This window comes from Budorcas taxicolor, chromosome 10 (genome assembly GCF_023091745.1).
Source record: "Budorcas taxicolor isolate Tak-1 chromosome 10, Takin1.1, whole genome shotgun sequence".
NCBI lineage: Eukaryota > Metazoa > Chordata > Mammalia > Artiodactyla > Bovidae > Budorcas > Budorcas taxicolor.
Window position 1 is genome coordinate 82,810,673 of NC_068919.1, and position 19,672 is coordinate 82,830,344.

At 40.1% G+C, this 19,672-nt stretch overlaps 1 protein-coding gene across 1 annotated transcript in view; it reads left to right on the forward strand.

Moving 5' to 3' along the window:
• Positions 1 to 19,672, forward strand: part of PSEN1 (presenilin 1) — a 69,111-nt gene that overhangs the window by 3,892 nt on the left and 45,547 nt on the right. Inside the window, exon 2 of the mRNA XM_052646495.1 lies at positions 4,245 to 4,384. Coding sequence (XP_052502455.1) covers positions 4,298 to 4,384 — 87 coding nt within the window. The 5' untranslated portion in view covers positions 4,245 to 4,297. The remainder of the gene's footprint in view (positions 1 to 4,244; positions 4,385 to 19,672) is intronic.

Consider the following 19,672-nt stretch of genomic DNA (forward strand, 5'->3'; position numbering starts at 1 on the left):
TATGTCCCTAAATGAATTTTTAATAAGCTGCTTTTTGGGATTTCAAGCATTGGTCCTGTGATACTTCTTAAAGTGCTGATGGATGGAAGGTTTTCTGGTTAGATAGATTTTTCTGTTCAGCACATCTAAACTTCAAGATTATCTGTATTCTCCTGGGGCTTTTAGTCTTTGTGTATAATAGAAAGAAATTACAGCTGCCCATCAGAAAAGGATTTCTTTTTCCTTTTATCTGATTGAGCAAGTGTTTTGAAAAAAAGGAAATGAATAGCAGTGAATTCAAGTGTTGTGCTTTATCAGCCTCAGAAAATCTTTAGCAGATGGCCAGAGAGAGAAAACACCAAAGTCTACTTACATCCCCACTCCCACTCCCTCTGCAATTCAGGTCATGTGAAAGATCCTCACTTCCCAACAACTGTCTTTTCTTGTTCTCAGGGCACTGTTCGTAATGTTATAAGGTCCAGTAGTGTCTTTTTGCCACGCTGCTGGAACAGTGGGTCATTGGCCTTCTCCATGCAGTCATCAATTGTTTTTAGCTGTTACTGGCCCAGAATCAAATCTAGTTTTGCCTGCCCCTTTGTACCAACAATGTTTGTTTGTTCTCCAGGCCTGACTGGAGACCTAGCTAGCCCTGTTGCCTACCTCCACTTCCTCCTGCTGCTGCTGCTAAGTCGCTTCAGTCGTGACTGTGAGAACCCATAGACGGCAGCCCACCAGGCTCCCCCGTCCCTGGGATTCTCCAGGCAAGAACACTGGAGTGGGTTGCCATTTCCTTCTCCAGTGCATGAAAGTGAAAAGTGAAAGTGAAGTCGCTCAGTCGTGTCCGACTCTTCACGACCCCATGGAGACTGCAGCCTACCAGGCTCCTCTGTCCATGGGATTTTCCAGGCAAGAGTACTGGAGTGGGGTGCCATCACTCCAGATGTGTCTTAAATACAGTTGTCCTTTGGTGGGGGGCGGGGATGGAGGACACGTGCTTTCAGAACTCCCACCAGGCCCCACCCCATGGCTAACGGAATCCTTGGGTGCTGAAGTCCTTTATATAAAATGACATAATATTTTCATATGATCTATACACATTCTCCTGTATACTTTAAATTATCTCTAGATTACTTATAATACCTAATATGAGTGAAAACACCTTTTCCAGTCCTGTGGCTACTGCTGAGTTTTCCAAATTTGCTGACATGTCGACTGCAGCACTTTCACAGCATCATCTTTTAGGATTGTAAATAGCTCACCTGGAGTTCCATCACCTCCACTGGCTTTGTTCATAGTAATGCTTCCTACGGCCCACTTGACTTCACACTCCAGAATGTCTGGGTCTTGGTGAGTGACCACATCATCGTGGTTTTCTGGATCATCAAGACTTTCTTGTATAATGTTTCTGTGTATTCTTGCCATCTGTTCTTAATCTCTTCTTTAGGTCTTTTCTGTCCTTTATCATGCCCATCCTTGCATGAAATGTTCCTTTGATATCTCCAGTTTTCTTGAAGAGATCTCTAGTCTTTACTGTTCTACTGTTTTCCTCTTACTTCTTTGTCTTGTTCATTTAAGAAGGCTGCCTTATCTCCTTGCTATTCTCTGGAACTCTGCATTCAGTTGGGTATATCTTTTTCTTTCTTATTTGCCTTTCACTTCTCAATTAAGTCAACTTTTAAAAGTCTAGAAGCATAGGTCAGAACATTTGCTTTCAGTACTTTGAGAATATAACTGTTCTCCTGGAATCCACCTCCCTTTTAGCTAGCATACATGTTGTCAAACCCTAAATATAGGTTTCAGTTCAGTTCAGTCACTCAGTCGTGTCCGACTCTTTGCGACCCCATGAATCGCAGCACGCCAGGCCTCCCTGTCCATCACCAACTCCCGGAGTTCACTCAGACTCACATCCATCGAGTCCGTGATGCCATCCAGCCATCTCATCCTCGGTCGTCCCCTTCTCCTCCTGCCCCCAATCCCTCCCAGCATGAGAGTCTTTTCCAGTGAGTCAACTCTTCACATGAGGTGGCCAAAGTACTGGAGTTTCAGCTTTAGCATCCTTCCTTCCAAAGAAATCCCAGGGCTGATCTCCTTCAGAATGGACTGGTTGGATCTCCTTGCAGTCCAAGGGACTCTCAAGAGTCTTCTCCAACACCACAGTTCAAACGCATCAATTCTTCGGCGCTCAGCCTTCTTCACAGTCCAACTCTCACATCCATACATGACTACTGGAAAAACCATAGCCTTGACTAGACGGACCTTTGTTGGCAAAGTAATGTCTCTGCTTTTGAATATACTATCTAGGTTGGTCATAACTTTTCTTCCAAGCAGTAAGCGTCTTTTAATTTCATGGCTGCAGTCACCATCTGCAGTGATTTTGGAGCCCCCAAAATAAAGTCTGACACTGTTTCCACTGTTTCCCCGTCTATTTCCCATGAAGTGTTGGGACCTGATGCCATGATCTTAGTTTTCTGAATGTTGAGCTTTAAGCCAAGTTTTTCACTCTCCTCTTTCACTTTCATCAAGAAGCTTTTTAGTTCCTCTTCACTTTCTGCCATACGGGTGGTGTCATCTGCATATCTGAGGTTATTGATATTTCTCCCAGAATATAGGTTTACACCTTCAAAAATCTATTTGACTTTTCAAATAGAAGTATATAGGAATGTGCACAGGTCATAGGTGTAGAGCTCAGAGAATTTTCAGATTGACATCTCTGTGTAACTAGCACCCAGATCAAGAAACAAAACGTTACCAATAACTCCAGAAGCTTCCTGTGTACCCCCTTCTGGTGATCAGTTCCCGTGAAAGTAGCCATTGAGTCTGCTGTTAATTTTAATTCATTTTATTTTTAAAATAATTTTATTCATTTTCTTAAAACAAATTAATATATATTTTAAACAGAATTGTCTCATTATATAATTACAGCTTTTTTAGTTGATATTAATTTACAATCTTTTGATCTCACGCCAGCTTACTATGGGCACATAGCAGGTTGGAGGGGAGGTGAAAAGCGGGCACAGTATTTAAAAGCATGTAGGATAGGGACTTCCCTGGTGGTCCTGTGGTTGAGTAGTTGTGCCTTCACTGCAGGTGGCATGGTTTTGATCCCTGGTGGGAGTATTCAGACCCCAATGCCTCATGGCATGGCCCCCCCCCAAAAATACATGGGATAGAAAGGAAAGCATACCTTGATTATGAATTTGTCATGATTTAAATGATCCAAATAGAGGTGATAAGGATTAATTGGAAGTCAGTACCTTTACTAGAGGAAAAAGTTGCTTTATGTGGTTTTTTTATTAAAAAAGTCATTAGAATAAGAAAGCAGAATAATATTTAGAGGATAGAAGATCCTGAAATGAAATGACATTGACAACATATTTTCATTTAAGTATGTACATGGTAATGTTTTAGACACTTTAAATGAATTAGAGTATTGCTTAGGTGTGCAAACCATTTTTTTTCCTTCTGTATTTCTGAAGACTTTCAATGGAAAGCGAAGTTGAAGTCCTAAGGAATTGGCCGATGGACATTCAGGTACCTAGACAGGCACATGGGAGGGTGAAGTCTGGGAGATGGAGTAATGTGTGTGAGCAAGGCTGTGCGAGGAGGCAGAGGAGAGGCTGGGGGTCAGGCGTCTGTGGTTTTGGTCTTGGTCTGCCCAGTTTAATGCTTTTAAGCAAGTCACTGAACTTGGGTCCCCTTCTGTTTTTGTAAAATAAATATGTTACCTAGTTCTTCTGCCTTAGAGCATTGTGGTAAAGGAAAAAATGAGATGATAAGAAATTAAAAGCACAAAACATAATTTTATGGTGATATAAATTAAGGTGGATCGGAAAAGGAACATTGACAAGAACATTCTTTAAGATCGTTTAGCACCCTTTGCTCTAGATCTGAAATCATTAGATATGATAGTGATTGAAAATATTTGGTTTCTCATGTAGATCTACTCATTACCAAGAAGTAACTTGAGCTGACAAAAGTTTTTCAACTGAAGGTCTTGGCATAATGATGCATTTCTGGTTTAAAAATTAGTCTTGTAAGTGTTTAATTGGTGTGAATGGATTTACTAGAACTTAACCAACTCTTGGTAACCCAGTAAAATCTGTTCCAGACCTAATCCAGGAGCCAGCAAGTGACAGCAGCCTGTGAGGTCCTTAGAAAGCGTGGCCTGGAGGAAAGCACATGAAAGAAAGTCATTTGTGAAAGTGTTTCAGAATAAAAGTATAATTGTAATGCACAAAAGATTGTTTTCTTTTTCCCTTTTTCAGAACCCCAGGAGGCTCTGTTTTCTGTGGAAAAGTTTATCTGTACAATTGCTCCAATGACAGAGTTACCCGCTCCCTTGTCCTACTTCCAGAATGCACAGATGTCCGAGGACAACCACCTGAGCAGTACTGTACGTAGCCAGGTACAGTGTCAACCTCTGCAACTACCCTTTCAGACTGTGGATTCATTGACCACCCTCCCTCACCTCCAGGAGAGGCACAGGACTGAGCAGGCTTTGTCAGCTTTACCAAATTTACATATTTGTGGAACTTCAAGTACGGGAAAGCACTGTCCCATTTGGTGCAGGGGACGCAAGGCTGCGTGATTCTTGGTTGTTGATATAGTTCCTCCCTGGCTCAGACATCACCTCCCTTTCTGATGCCTTCTCCAGCTTCCCCAGCTGTTTATTACTCTACCTAGCTTGCTCTTAATCTTCTGTGGGCTGAGTACATTTTATTTGCTTTTAGTTTTTCAGTGCCTGGCCGGCCTGGTTCTTGACGGTGCTCAGTAAGTGACAGAATGATGAATGCAGGGCTGAGTGTAGCAGTCCTGGGGGAGGTCAAAGGAGAAAAGAAGGAAAGGGAAGTAATCTGTGCGTGGAACACAGAGAGTCGGCGGCTCCACACACAGGCCAGAGCTGCCTGTTCCTCTGCTAGCTAATCATTACATGTTGAAGGCAGAGTCCACAGATGGCCTATGAGACGGCTGGGGTGGCGGTGTTATTTTTAGAGGTGGAGCCAGAATGGGGAAAAATACAAGGCCAACTGTAAGCCGTACAGGCTGCAGGGGGTGGGGAGCAGGGCCAAACTTTCCTCTGTGTGAACCCGAGGGCAGAGCCAGTGGTGGAGGGAAAGAGGTTCTGGATCAGGAAAGAGAAACTTCCTCACAAGTACTGTGTATCTGAAAGAGCATGGACTGTCTCATGGGCTAGTGTGTGCATGTCACTAAAAGCAGCCACAGAGGCTGGAGGACTATCAGCCAGATCTGCAGAGGGTTAGTTCACGGACTGAGCGGTGAACTATAGCACTGGTGGCCAGAGATTGAGAATTCAGTTAAGGGTCAAAATGTGGGAGGAAAGCTTCCCAAAGTAAACCTCCGTGGATGCTTAAGATTCGAGTAGAGCCAACTGGGAAGTCATGACTGATAGAAGAAGTAACACTAGTGGAAGAAGGGTTGTCCTACAGTATGAATCGACAGGGGGGCTCTCTCTGGGGATATCAAAAGCAGATCACACTGTATTGTTAGAGCATTTTAAACAAGTGAAGTCAATTTAAAATGAATATCGAGGGAAGCCCGAAAGAGAACACCTGAGGGGTTGCTGGGGTGGAAGAGGGGCTGTTGCCCCTCGTGTCTGGGTGGATGGTTAATAAGGAGTGTTCTGACAACACACTTGCTCCACTGCTGTGTGTCAGCAGCTTGACTTTCTGCTTTTTGCTGTTCCCTAGGAATGGCCTTTTGAAAAAGTTAGACTGGGCTAGGTTAGAAGGTTCTTGGGGTACAGCTGTGTAAGTTTGGATGCTGCAGACTTTGTACTCATTTTCAAACTGTTAGAGAAGAGAGAGGAAAAGTGGGAATCGCAGACTTGGGTCTTCTTCCTTAGCCAGAGCTGCTCCTGTTTTGTCTGTTTCACATACCGATCTTCCATGGATCCCTTTGAACAAAAGATTCCACAGCTAACCAGTTAAAGGTCACTCGTCTGCCCTCAGGAGACGAAACCAGCCTACTGAGTGTCTTCAGCGTGCTAGACTCATACTCGGTGCTCTCACAAACATCATGCAGCTTTAGGGCCTGGCATTTTAGGGACATTTATCATAAATGAGCAAGTTTTCCTTCTTTCTTCCCCTCCTTTGAATAGCTGCTCTATTAAAGTACTTGTCTATATGACTCTAGAGTACACAAACATGCAATTTTACACTAGATATCACAGAAGGAAAAGAAAATTCATTTACAAATAGTTTTGAAGCTGAAAAGAGAGTGAATAACTTCCTTACAAACTAGGTAAGTCGGTGAATTATCCTTTCCTTTTAAAAATGAAAATCATTGTATGTTTTTCAATTAAAAATAGTCTTAAAGGGGCTTCCCTGGTGGTCCACTGATTAAGACTAGGCTCTTCCAATGCAATGGGTGTGGGTTTGATCCATGGTTGGAGAACTAGGATCCATGTGCTGCATGGCATGGCCAAAAAAAAACGTTTAAAAGCAATATTCAGCAGGCCTGAATATGAAAATAAACTTTTCTATATCTTATAAAGACAGACTGAAGTAAACTACATTAGAAATGTCTGTGTAGTCCAGCTAATGTTCAGCTGTTCCATTTATTGTTTTAATGTCCATACCGTAAAAGTCCAGCAAGGAAAAGATGGGTAATTTTGGTGATTTTCCCCTTTGTTTTTTGCATATGTTCAATAATACAGTTATCTCATAATTTAAAAAGAAATGTATTTTTAAAGAGGAAAATTTTGGATGTGAAGGAAGGTCAATGGGGAATATCTGTGGAAAGGAGCAAAAGCCTTCAAGGTGCTCATGATGACTGACTTAACTAACAGTAGTGGGGAAATTAGAGCAACTGATGTCAAAGAAACCAGAAAAGCATGATAGCCTGAGGTCTTGGTAATTGGAATTTATATTCTGTCCTTGCCACTGGTTAAAGCTTCAGTTGTGTTTATCAGTTTCATTTAAAAGACTGAAATGTTTACCATGCTTTATAAAAAGGTTTCATAAAAATACTGACTTTTTGGATTTGAACTTTAAGCACGCTTTCATTTTCTAGACAACTAACCCGTATAAAATATCTTAATTCCTGCTCATAATAAATGAGAGGAGTTAAATTGTTTCACCTTTTCAGTTTTTAGAATACTTCACTTTTTTATGCTTGTTAGCCCTGCTAGTTATAAAATCTCTAAAGGCAGAACCTTATTCATGTTTCTGAGCTGACTTTTGAATTTAATCACCAAGTGTCTCTAAACCAATTCAGTACAGATCTCCCTGCCAAAGAGCAAAGAGATTTTTGGTTTTTTTCTCACATTAGCAAGAGAAAATTTAAAATTTTGTTTCTGCAAATAAAAATGCGAAGTGAATCTCAGTTGCATAAGGACTTCATCTTTTGTGTGAGAGGGTGCCCTGGGTGCTCTGTTCTCTGGACCCACTCCTTGGCCATCACATCACTGCTCTTGACACCATGTCATTATCTACACTGCTGTCACCATGTGGGGCAGAGCTCCAGTTTTTATGTAGAACAGCTGTCAAATGATAGTTTGGCATGTCACGAGAACCAAGTGGAGAATCCATTTTATTTATTTCTGTCTCAAGACTGCGTGTCCTGCTTCAACCAAAAATGTTCACTGCTTTCCATTAGATTATGCACCACCTCTACTGGAAGCTAGAGTGGACCTCATGTTTTTGCTGTTGGTTGGCCATGTCTAGAGGGACTGGAGACTGGAAGGTAGACTGACTAAATAAGTCCAGTGTTTTTGACAAAGGGCAAAGCTTGTAAGCTGTTAAATAACTGAAGTTCTTTGTTTTCTATTTAATTTTGGCTGCACTGGGTCTTCATTTGCTGAGCACTTCCCTAGTTGTGGTGAGCACGGGGCTACTCTCTAGTTGTGATGTACAGGCTTCTCATTGCAGTGGCTTCTCTTGTTTTGGAGCTAGGTGCGAGAGTTTCAGGAGTTGTGGCACACAGGCTCAGCCCCATGGCATGTAGAATCTTCCTGGATCAAGTTGGTAGGTGGACTCTTAACCATTGAACTACCTGTTAATTTGTAAAGTTTTATTTTCTGGTGCAAAATTTTGATGGGTAGAGTTCATGTTTTGATTTGATGTAGACTTACATCCCTTATTGTGGATTAACTGAGGCCTTTTTGCTTTTCTGAGATACAAAGAAGTGATTTTTTTTTTAAGTAAGTCTAAAATTCATTTATATTGTTAATTAAGCCTTTTAAAATATGTTACAGCAGTGATTTTCGAATTGGAGTGCCCTGGAAGAATTGTTAAAACAAATTCTCTGGCCCGAAACCCAGAATTCCTGATTTTGTAGGTCCAGTATAGGGCCAGAGAATTTGTCTTTCTGACTACTTCCCAGATCCCACCAATGCTTCTGGTCCAGCGACCATAATTTGAGAGCCACTATATTTGAATAACGATTTAAAGGGAAGGTAACCTTAGAGAAAAACAATTAGATTTATAAATTGAACATTCAATATTTTAATTCTCATTAGTTTATTCTGACTCAAATTTTCTAGTCCTTAAGGCAATTAATTGTCAACAGCCTTTTTGATTTAGAATAGAAGGATAAAAAAATCAGTTATTTGCCAACTAAAAAAGAATCCTTAAAGTAGAAATTCATTAGAAGTTCAATACTAATTCTCTGTGTAAAGCATTTGCTGAGGAATACATGCAGATTGTTACCTTCAGCTCTGCTAAATTTACAACATTAAAATGTGTCTGGTCTTTATAAACACGGTCATTTGCAGTATCTTTTCTGAATTCAAAAGACTAAATTCAGAGAACTTTATTAAGTTACTAGCAAATCATAAGCTGGTAAAACTAACCCTCTCATTTTCTAGATGATGATGGGTCACTTTTTTAAAGTGTGAGAAATCTTATGAAATTAAACAGAATGCAGACATAGAAGATGTTTAAAGGTGATTAAGTACTTGGGACCTTGAGGAGGGAAAAATAAGTGAAAGGAGTGATCTAAATTTAAGCTAAATCTGGTTCACAGGCTTAATCAGTCAGCCTTTGGATGATGATGTTATTGTACTGTTTATGGTAATTAATTTGTTTTCCCTCCCATTCATATCAAAATGAAGTAAAGAGAAAAAAGAACTTAAGATCTTAGGGTGACCTTCAGAGAAACATGCTTGTTTTTGCATGAGAGTAAAGTCAGAGGTCTTTGGCACAGATCTTAATAGTTTGTTTTAAAAAAAAAAAAAAAGCTTTAGGTTCAAGCCACATACAACAGCACCATCAATGTGTAATTTTATCTCTCACCAGTTATGTCAGCTGTTCAGGAAAATGACAACCTTCCTTGATGATGGAGTACTGGTTAAAGCTCTAACTCTGGGCAATCTCAAAGCTTGGGCAGGTGCTGGATAGAATTCTGCATACTGTTGGAAACATTGTGTATGATTAATAAATATTTTCAAGTTTTCCACTTCACTTGCCAGTTCTTCACTTCAGCTACTCTTCTCATTTTTTCTGCAGTGCAGGCTTAGGAGCCTCACATTTCTAATTGTGGAAATCCAAACAACATCTAGGGCTTCCCTGACAGCTCAGCTAGTAAAGAATCCACCTGCAATGCAGGAGATCCTGGTTTGATTCCTGGGTCGGGAAGATCCGCTGGAGAAGGGATAGGCCACCCACTCCAGTATTCTTGGGCTTCCCTTGTGATTCAGGTGGTAAAGAATCTGCCTGCCATGCGGGAGACCTGGGTTCAATCCCTGGGTTGGGAAGATCCCCTGAAGAAGGGAAAGGCTATGCACTCCAGTATTCTAGCCTGGAGAATTCCATGGACTGGATAGTCCACAGGGTCACAAAGAGTCAGACACGACTGAGTGACTTTCACTTTCAACAGACAACTTTCAAACAATATCTATAGTACTTTTTTTTAATTTATTTTTTTAAGATAATTATATTTATTTATTTTTGGCTGTGCTGGGTCTTTGTTGCTGTGCCGGCTTTCTCTTTCGCTGTGGCAAGCAGGGGCCACTCTCTGGTCGCAGTGCTCGGATTTCTCACTGTGGTGGCCTCTCTCGTTGCAGAACACAGGCTCTAGGTGCGTGGACTTCAGTAGCTGCGGCATGTGGACTCAGTAACGGTGGTGTGCGGCCCTACAGCATGCAGGCTTCAGTAGTGCTGGCTCGCGGGCTTAGTTGCTCCGCGTCTGTGTGGGATCTTCCCAGATTGGGGATCGAACCCGAGTCTCCTGCACTGGCAAGTGAATTCTGATCCACTGCACTACAAGGGAAGCCCTTTAATTTAGTTGGAGGATAATTGCTTTACAATGTTGTATTGGTTTCTGCCATTCAACAACATGATTCAGCCATAAGTATATGTGCATCCCATACAACAACACGAATCAGCCATAAGTATATATACATCCCCTCCCTATGAAATCTCCCTCCCATGATACTTTTTCTTATAAATAAATATGTATGTTAAGTAAATAACGTGAAGATTATAAATATATCAACTTGATGGAATACAGTGTTAATGGGAATGTATACATGAAATAATATTCGATGAAAAAGTAAGATTAAGTTTTCCTTATTAAATAATCTAAGTTCATATTCAGCAATACAGAATAATAAACTTCAGTGTGGCAAAAACTGCCATGAACAAAGTCTAAAAACAAACTAGGCAAAGGCTTATATACCTAGTAACAGATATATCTTAATATATAAAGAATCCTTATGAAGTTAAAAGGGACATAACTCAGAAACAAATTACTAAAAGGTATGAGCAGAAAAACATCTATTTCTGCTTTATTGACTATGCCAAAGCCTTTGACTGTGTGGATCACAAAAAACTGTGGAAATTCTTAAAGAGATGGGAATACCAGACCACCTGATCTGCTTCCTGAGAAATCTGTATGCAGGTCAGAAGCAACACTTAGAACTGGACATGGAATAATAGACTGGTTCCATATCGGGAAAGGAGTATGTCAAGGCTGTATATTGTCACCCTGCTTATTTAATTTATATGCAGAGTTCAGTTCAGTTCTGTTGCTCAGTCGCGTCCGACTCTTTGCGACCCCATGAATCGCAGCACGCCAGGCCTCCCTGTCCATCACCAACTCCCGGAGTTCACCCAAACTCATGTGCATCGAGTCAGTGATGCCATCCAGCCATCTCATCCTCTGTCGTCCCCTTCTCCTCCTGCCCCCAATCCCTCCCAGTATTAGGGTCTTAAGTACATTATGAGAAATGCTGGACTGGGTGAATCACAAGCTGGAATCAAGATTCCTGGGAGTAATATCAATAACCTCAGATATGCAGATGACACCATCTTTATGGCAGAAACTGAAGAACTAAAGAGCCTCTTGATGAAAGAGGAGAGTGAAAAAGTTGGCTTAAAGCTCAACATTCAGAAAACTAAGATCATGGCATCCAGACCCATCACTTCATGGCAAATTGATGGGGAAACAGTGGAAACGGTGAGGGACTTTATTTTGGGGCGGCTCCAAAATCACTGCAGATGGTCATTGCAGCCATGAAATTAAAAGATGCTTACTCCTTGGAAGAAAAACTATGACCAACCTAGACAGCATATTAAAAAGCAAAGACATTACTTTGCCAACAAAGGTCTGTCTAGTCAAAGCTGTGGTTTTTCCAGTAGTCATGTATGGATGTAAGAGTTGGACCATAAAGAAAGCTGAGCACTGAAGAATTGATGCTTTTGAATTGTGGTGTTGGAGACGACTCTTGAGAGTCCCTTGGACTACAAGGAGATCCAGCCAGTCCATCCTAAAGGAGATCAGTCCTGAATATTCATTGGAAGAACTGATGCTGAAGCTCCAATACTTGGACCACCTGATGCGAAGAGCTGACTCATTGGAAAAGACCCTGATGCTGGGAAAGATTGAAGGCAGGAGGAGAAGGACGATAGAGGATGAGATGGTTGGATGGCATCACCGACTCAATGGACATGAGTTTGAGTAGGCTCCAGGATTTGGTGAAGAACAAGGAAGTGCTGCAGTCCATGGGGTCACAAAGAGTTGGACACGACTGAGCGACTGAACTGAACTGATGAGCAGTATACATATATGAAGGAGGAAAAAGAAATATAAGTGGTAATAAATATATGAAAAGACTAGTTGATCAACCTTACTAGTAATCAGAGACATAGAAATGAAAACCTTTGTCTTTCGCCTTTCAGTGAGCAAGGCTTGATTCTTACTGCTACTGAAGATATGGGGAAATAGGCACTCTTCATTTGATGTTCATAGGAGTTAAAAGTTTGTCTTTATTTGGAAGCAGGCTGTCAAAGAGTCTGCTACATACACATGCCTTTTGGAGATTATCTGGCAATTAACTCTAAAAATGCATACACTAGACTTCCCTGGCACTCCAGTGGTTTAGACTCCGAGCTTCCACTGCAGGGACATGGATTTCGTCCTGGGTAGGGGAAATTCCACATGTCTCAAGGTACGGCCAAATAAATAAATAAATAAATAAATAAACACATGTACCTTTTGACCAAGTATGACCACTTCTTGAAACTTAACCTATAAAAACATTTCCATAAAAGTACCAGGAAATATAGACAAGAATATTCTTTAAAATATTACTTATAACTGAGAATTTTCAGATAATCTGTCTTATGGTTTACCCAATCAATATAAGGCAATGGAGAATAGTAGGATCTTTTGACTAAACTGTCTGAAGTAGAATCTCAGCTCTGGAACCTCTTAGCTGTGGGATCTTTGGCAAACTATCTGATCTGTCTAAGCATCAGTTTCTTAATCTGTTAAATGAAGTTTAGAATATCAGCTCAGTTTTATAAGGATTAAATAGATGACTCACCTGAGCTGCTTAGCAGAGTGTCTCACGCATACATAGTCAATAAATCTTAGCAATTATTATCATAGTTATTACTGTGCTGCTACTGTAATGTTATTTTTTAATTATTTCTTTTTGCTTCTATAATGTGTAAGTTGAAGTATATTGGCAAAGCAGATTGCAGAACATGGCTGTAAAAGTATCTGAAAGTATGTCAGATTGCTCACCTGTTCGTGCTGTGGAGCAGAGATTCGGGAGGATGCTGAGTTTCTATTTATAAACACAAGTTGATAACATTTTTTAAAACTTCTAAAAACGTTTATAAACTTTTATTTATGGTATTTCTTTTAACTACAGAAATAAAACTAAAAGCCAAGGACAGGCAGGTAGTAAACAAGGTTTTTTTAAAAAAAAAAAAACAAATGGGCAAGCATGCTCTATTAAAAAATACCTCCCCTCCCCTCCAACACACTCAAAAATACCTCCACAATCTTTGGTGCCCAAGAACTACTCTGCCTGCCTGAGGGTCCACATGTGTTCAGTGGTTGGACTTGTACATGTTCTGAAGTGAGAGAAGGGAGAAAGAATTAAAATGAAGCCTCTGACTTCACAGTGTAGGAGCTTTGGGGAATGTGGCTTCATAGGAACTCACTTCCCACATACTGGCCACTTCCCATAGGACCCCGCCCTCCCTGAAACTTACAACATTTGTGTAGTGAGTAATCCTGCTTTTGCCACTGAAATGAAACCATTTATAATGGCTACAACACTGGTTTTTCTGAACCTTAAAATAGTTTCAAAGGGCAAAACTGAAGGCAGTAAAATGATCCTTGGTTGCCAGAGCATAGTGGGAAGGCAGGGATAAATAGGCAGAGGGTTTTGGGGACAGTGAAACTCTTCTGTATGGTACTACGGTAGATGCATGTATTGCACACTTTTCAAAACCCAGAGACTATACAATACCAAGAGTGAACCCTCAAGTAAACTATGGATTTTAGGTGATAGTGTGCCAGTGAAGATTGGTTGATTGTGAAAATATAGCACTTCGGTGTAGGATGTTGGTGGCGAAGGTTGCGGGGGCAAGGGGTATTATAGGAGCTCTCAGTACTCTGCTCAGTTTTGTTCTGAACTTAAAACTGCTCTAAAAACTAAAGTTTTTTGTTTTCTTTTTAATTAATAAAGAAATAAGGACTTCCCTGTTGGTCCAATGGCTAAGACTCCAAACTCCCAATGCAGGGGGCCCGGGTTCAATTCTTGGTTGGGGAGCTAGATCCCACATGCTGCAAGTCTGACCTGGTGCAGCCAAATAAATCAATAAAGTTTTTTTTTTTTTAAGAAATGAGTTACCAAGCCACATATACAAAGAGGCCTTTATGTTCTTATCTTTTAGAAATATATATTAACACTAAAATATTTATAAAGTAAATGATAGGTCTGAGTTTGCCTCAAAATAAAACTGGGGGCAAAGTGGGTGGGAATACAAATGGAGTAAGATTTAACCTTGAGATGACATAATTGAAGGTCAGGTGCACATGTGCTTCCCAGGTGACTCAGTGGTAAAGAATCTGCCTGCCAATGCAGGAGATGAAGGAGACACATCGGGAAGATGAATCGGGAAGATCCCCTGGAGGAGGAAGTGGCAACTCACTCCAGTATTCTTGCTTGGAAGGTCCCATGGACAAAGGAGCCTAGTGGGCTTCAGTCCAGGAGGTCGCAGAGAGTTGGACACAACTGAGGGACTGAGCATGCATGCAGAGTGCACATGGGGCTTTATTACACACTTTTGACATATTTACTTAACTTTTTCCACATGGGTCTTTAGTACACACTTTTGACATATTTACTTTAACTTTTTCCATAATTAAAAAAGATTGGTTTTAATCAGCCTTAAAAATAACGCTAAGTTGTCATTCTAGTATTTAGCCAAGGTTTTGCATTTTGGAAATCTCTTAGTACTTCTGTCACTTTCTAATATGACAGTTTTCAAAGGACCTACACACCTCTTCACCTCTTTGTGAAAAACACTTAAGAAAAACAGTTTTATTGAAGAATAATTATCACACAGTTAATTGCACATATTTAAAGTAAGTATACAATTTGACCAGTTTTGACATACATGTATACCATGGAAACCACCACTGCAGTCAAGATAATGAATATAGCCATCACCTGTAAGTTTCCTCTTCGTTGTAATCTCTCCCTCCTATCCCTCCCTAACTGCTCTCTATCAGGCAACCACTTACTAATGTTTGTCACTGTATTCTAGTTTTCATTTCCTAGAATTTTATATAAATGAAATCACACTGTACATAACTTTTGTAAGGCTTCTTTCATTCAGCATAATTATTTCAAGATTCATCAGTGGTATAGCATGTATCAGTAGTTCCTTTTTATTGCTGTGTTGCATCCCATTATATGGATATACCACAGGTATTTTTTTTTAATCCATTCACTTGTTTATGGATGTTGGCGTTGTTTCTGGTTTTGGGTTATTACAAATAAAGCTGTTGTGGACATTTATGTACAAATCTTTGATTGGACATATTGCTTTCATTTATTTTGAGTAAATGCCCAAGAGTAGAATGTGATCCAGTGTAGAAAGTGTATATTTAACTTCTTAAGATACTGTCAAACAGTTTTCCAAATTGATTGTGTAACTTTGCACTGCACTGGTGCAGTAACTTTGCACCAGTACAAGGGTTCCAGTTCCTCCACATTCTCGCCAACGCTCGGTACAGTCTTGTCAGTTTTTTAGCCATCTAGTAAAGGGTACTAATATCATTGTGATTTTAATTTACATTTCTCTGAATAATGATGTGAAGTGTCTCTTCATCTGCTTGTCTTCCTCATATCTTTGGTGAAGTATCTGTTCAGATGCCTTGCTCGGTTTTTAAATTGGGTTGTTTCTTTTCTCTTTCTTTTTCTAGGAGGTTTAGGGTTGTTTGTTTTCTTACTGAGTTTTATATATTCCAGTTTTATATATACAGGCCCTCTGTGATATATGTGATTTGCAAACATTTTCTTCCGGTCTGTGGCTTGTCTTTTTATTTTCTTAGCAGTGTATTTTAAAAGGGCAGAAATAGATCAGTATAAATATAGATGAAATCTCTTTTATCTATTTTTTCCTTTTGTGGGTCTCTTTTTTTTTGAAATCTTTGTTTCGCTCAAGTTCTCAAAAGTTTTTTCTTATATTACCTTCTTCTGGGAACTATAGTTTTAGGTTTTGCATTTAGGTCTGTATTGTGAGTATAGTTTTTTGTATATGGCATGAGGTATGGATCAAAGTTCATTTTTTTCCAGTTGGATATCCAGTTGTTTCAGCATTGTTTGTTGAAAAAGCCTATCCTTTTGCAAAAATCAGTTGTGCATATGTGTCAGGCTGTTTCTGGACTCTGCTTAGTCTGTTTGTGCCAGTATAACATTTTTTTGAGAACTATAACTGTATAAGATGTGGCATTAGTTCTTCAGCTTTCAAAGTTGTTTTGGACATCCTCCTGTATTTCCCTTTGAAAAAAATAAATTTTATCTATTTAATTTTGGCTGTGCTGGGTCTTCGTTGCTGCACAGGCTCTTTTCCAGTTGTGGCCAGAGGGAGCTACTCTCCAGCTGTGCACAGGCTTTCACTGCAGTGGCTTCTCTTGTGGCGCACGGGCTGTGTGGCGCACAGGTTTCAGTAGCTGTGCGATGTGGGTGGGTTCAGTAGTTTCGGCTAGGCTCAATAGTTGTGGCTCAGAGGCTTAGTTGCTCTGCAGCCTATGGAATCTTCCTGAGGTGTGGATGGAACTCATGTCTCCTGCATCGGCAGGTGGATTCTTTACCACTGACCCACCAGAAAGTGAAGTCGCTCAGTCGTGTCTGACTCTTTGCGACCCCATGGACTGTAGCCTACAACGCTCCTCCGTCCATGAGATTTTCCAGGCAAGAGTATTGGAGTGGGGTGCCCTTTCCCTCTCCAGGGGATCTTCTCAACCCAGGGATTGAACCTGGGTCTCCCGCATTGTAGGCAGATGCTTTACCATCTGAGCCACACCCACCAGGGAAGCCCCTATTTGCTATATTAACTTAATAAACGTTACTATAGAAAAGCTGATGGAGATTGCATTGAATTTACAGATCAGTTGGCGGGCGGGGGCGGGGGGAGGAGGGAGAATGTTGGTAGAATTGACACTTGGCAGTTTTGAGCCTTTTAATCCATGAACACACAGTATAGCTCTAGTTATACTTATTTAAGTCTTAAAAAAAATTATTTTTAATTGTGATTAAGGACATGAGATTCCATTTTTAAAATTTTATGTATTTTTAAAATTTTTGGCTGTGCTGGGTCTTTGTTGCTGTGTGGGGGCTTTTTCTAGTTGTGGTGAGCAGTGGGTGCTACTCTGTATTTGCAGTGTGTGGTTTTCTCCTTGCAGTGTCTTCTCTTGTTACAGAGTGCAAGTCCTAGGGCGCTGACTCAATAGTTGTGGCGCATGGGCTTAGTTGCTTTGCAGCTCATGGGATCTTCCTGGATCAAGGATTGAACCTGTGTTCCCTGCATTGGCAGATAGATTCCTAACCACTGGACCACCAGGGAAGCTCCCATCTTAACCATTTTTAAATGTGCAGCTCAGTAGTGTTAACTATATTCACATTATGGTGCAATAGATTTCTAAAACATTTTCAACTTGCAAAACTAATACTCTGCACCTGTGGAACAGGATAGCCCCATTTCCCTGTCCCCAGAGCCCCTAGCAAACACAGTTATACTTTTTTTTTCAAGTTAGACTAATTTAGATACTTTATATAAGTGGAAGCATGCAGTGTTTGTCTTTTTGTAACTTGCTTATGCATTTCACAGTATAAAGTCCTCAGGGTTCATTCATGTTTTAGCAAGTGACAAGATTTCCTTCTCTTTTAAGGATGAATAGTACTCCGTTGTACATATGTATCACACTTCCTTTATCCATCTATTGTTGGACATTTGAGTTTCTTTTGTCTCCTGGCTCTTAAAAATAGTGCTGCAGTGATCATCGGTGTGAAATACAATATCTCTTTGAGATACTGCTGTCAATTCTTTTGGATCTGTACCTGGAAGTAGAGTTGCTGGACCATATGACAGTTCTGTTTTTAATTTTTTGAGGAACCTGCGTCGTCTCTTATCGCAGCTGTACCTTTTTACGTGCCCATCCACAGGGCACAAGGCATTCAACATCTCTGCACCCTTGCTAATACTTGTTATCTGGGGAGTTTTTTGATAGTAGCCATTCTAATGGGTGTAAGCGATCTTATTTTAGTTTTGATTTGAATTTCTCTGATTAGTAACATTGAGCATCTTTTTTGTGCTTATTGGCCATTTGTATATATTCTTCTTAGAAATGTCTATTGAAATGTCTGTTCAAGTCTTTTACCATTTTAAAATCAAATTATTTGTTTCTTTGTTGTTAAGTTATAGGAGTCTTTTATATATTCTGGATATTAACCCATTATCAAATATATAATTTGCACATATTTCCTTCCATTCTCTGGTTGCCTTTTTACTCTGTTTTTTTGATGCACAGAAGTTTTAAAGTTTGATGTAGTCCCATTTGTCTATTTTTGCTTTTGATATTTAATTTCTTTTAGCAATATTTTATGATTTTTCAGTGTACACATATAATCAGGGTTCCCCAAGACCATGCTCAGGTTCAGTGATAAGCTAGTAGAACGACCCACAGATCTCAGAAAAGCTGTTATACTCACTGTTACAGTTTACTGCAGTGAAAAGACACAGATTAAAGTTAGCAACAGAAAAAGGCACAAGGGCAAGGATCTAGGAGACACCAGGCCCAAGCTTCCGATTGTCTTGTCCCAGTGGAGTCATGCAAACAAATGCTTAATTCTCCCAGAAGCAGTGTGAGACAACATGCAGAGAGTGCTGCTCACCAGGAAAACATACTTGAGCCTGGGTGTCCCAGAGTTTTATTCAGCGTTGGTCATGTAAACATGGCTGGACATAGTTCTCTAACCCCTCCTAAGGGCAAGCAGATACCATGTGGCTCAAGACTCCCACTGTGGATCAGATTGTTAATGTGACTCAAGGCCTCATGTAGACAGAAACAGTCTTAATAGGCAGGCTGTTCAAGGACTTAAAGGTTATCTCCTAGGAGCCAGGCCAAATCTTTCTATGGTGTATGCAGGTTTTGGACACCCCTAACCTGCTGAGTTAATCCTTTACAGTACAAAAGCTCTTTCACATCTTTTCATCCTTTGGGTCTCAGCTCGAATGTCATGTCCTCAGAAAGATATCCTCTGGTCACATTACTTGAAAGTCCCATTCTATGTATTTATCACATCACCCTATTATAGTACTATCCTAATCTGTAATTATCTTGTTTATTAGCTGTCTTCCCCTGCTTGAAATCAGTTCATGAGGGCAGTCTTGTTTACTGGTACATCCTTGTACATAACTGGCATTCACTGTTTTTTAAATTTAAAAGTTTTAACTGAAAGTACCATAAGCCAAATAGAAAAAATGACAAAGGATATGAATACTTAGTTCATTTTAAAAAATGATCATTTTTTCCTAATGATAAGAGACATAGAAGTTAAAATTAAACTGAGATCCTGTATTTTAATACCCTATCAGTTTGGTGAGAATCCAGGCATCACGAGCTTACTGTGTAGACAAGGGCTTGTTGAAATAGGCACTCTCCTGCATTGCTGAGTGTGCTATTTGGCTGTATAAATCAGGATTTGAAGTGAATATATACTTTAACATTGTACTTCAGTGAAGCTATCCTATAAATATGCCCCTTCATGTGTGAAATAACTTCACTGAAGTAATGTTTGAAATGGCAAGAAGTTGGAAGCAAGTTCGGTGTCCATCACTAGGGGATTGGCCTAATAAATTACGATATCTTCATACACTGGCTGTGCAGCTGGTTTTTTAACAGAATAAGGATATTCTTTACTGAC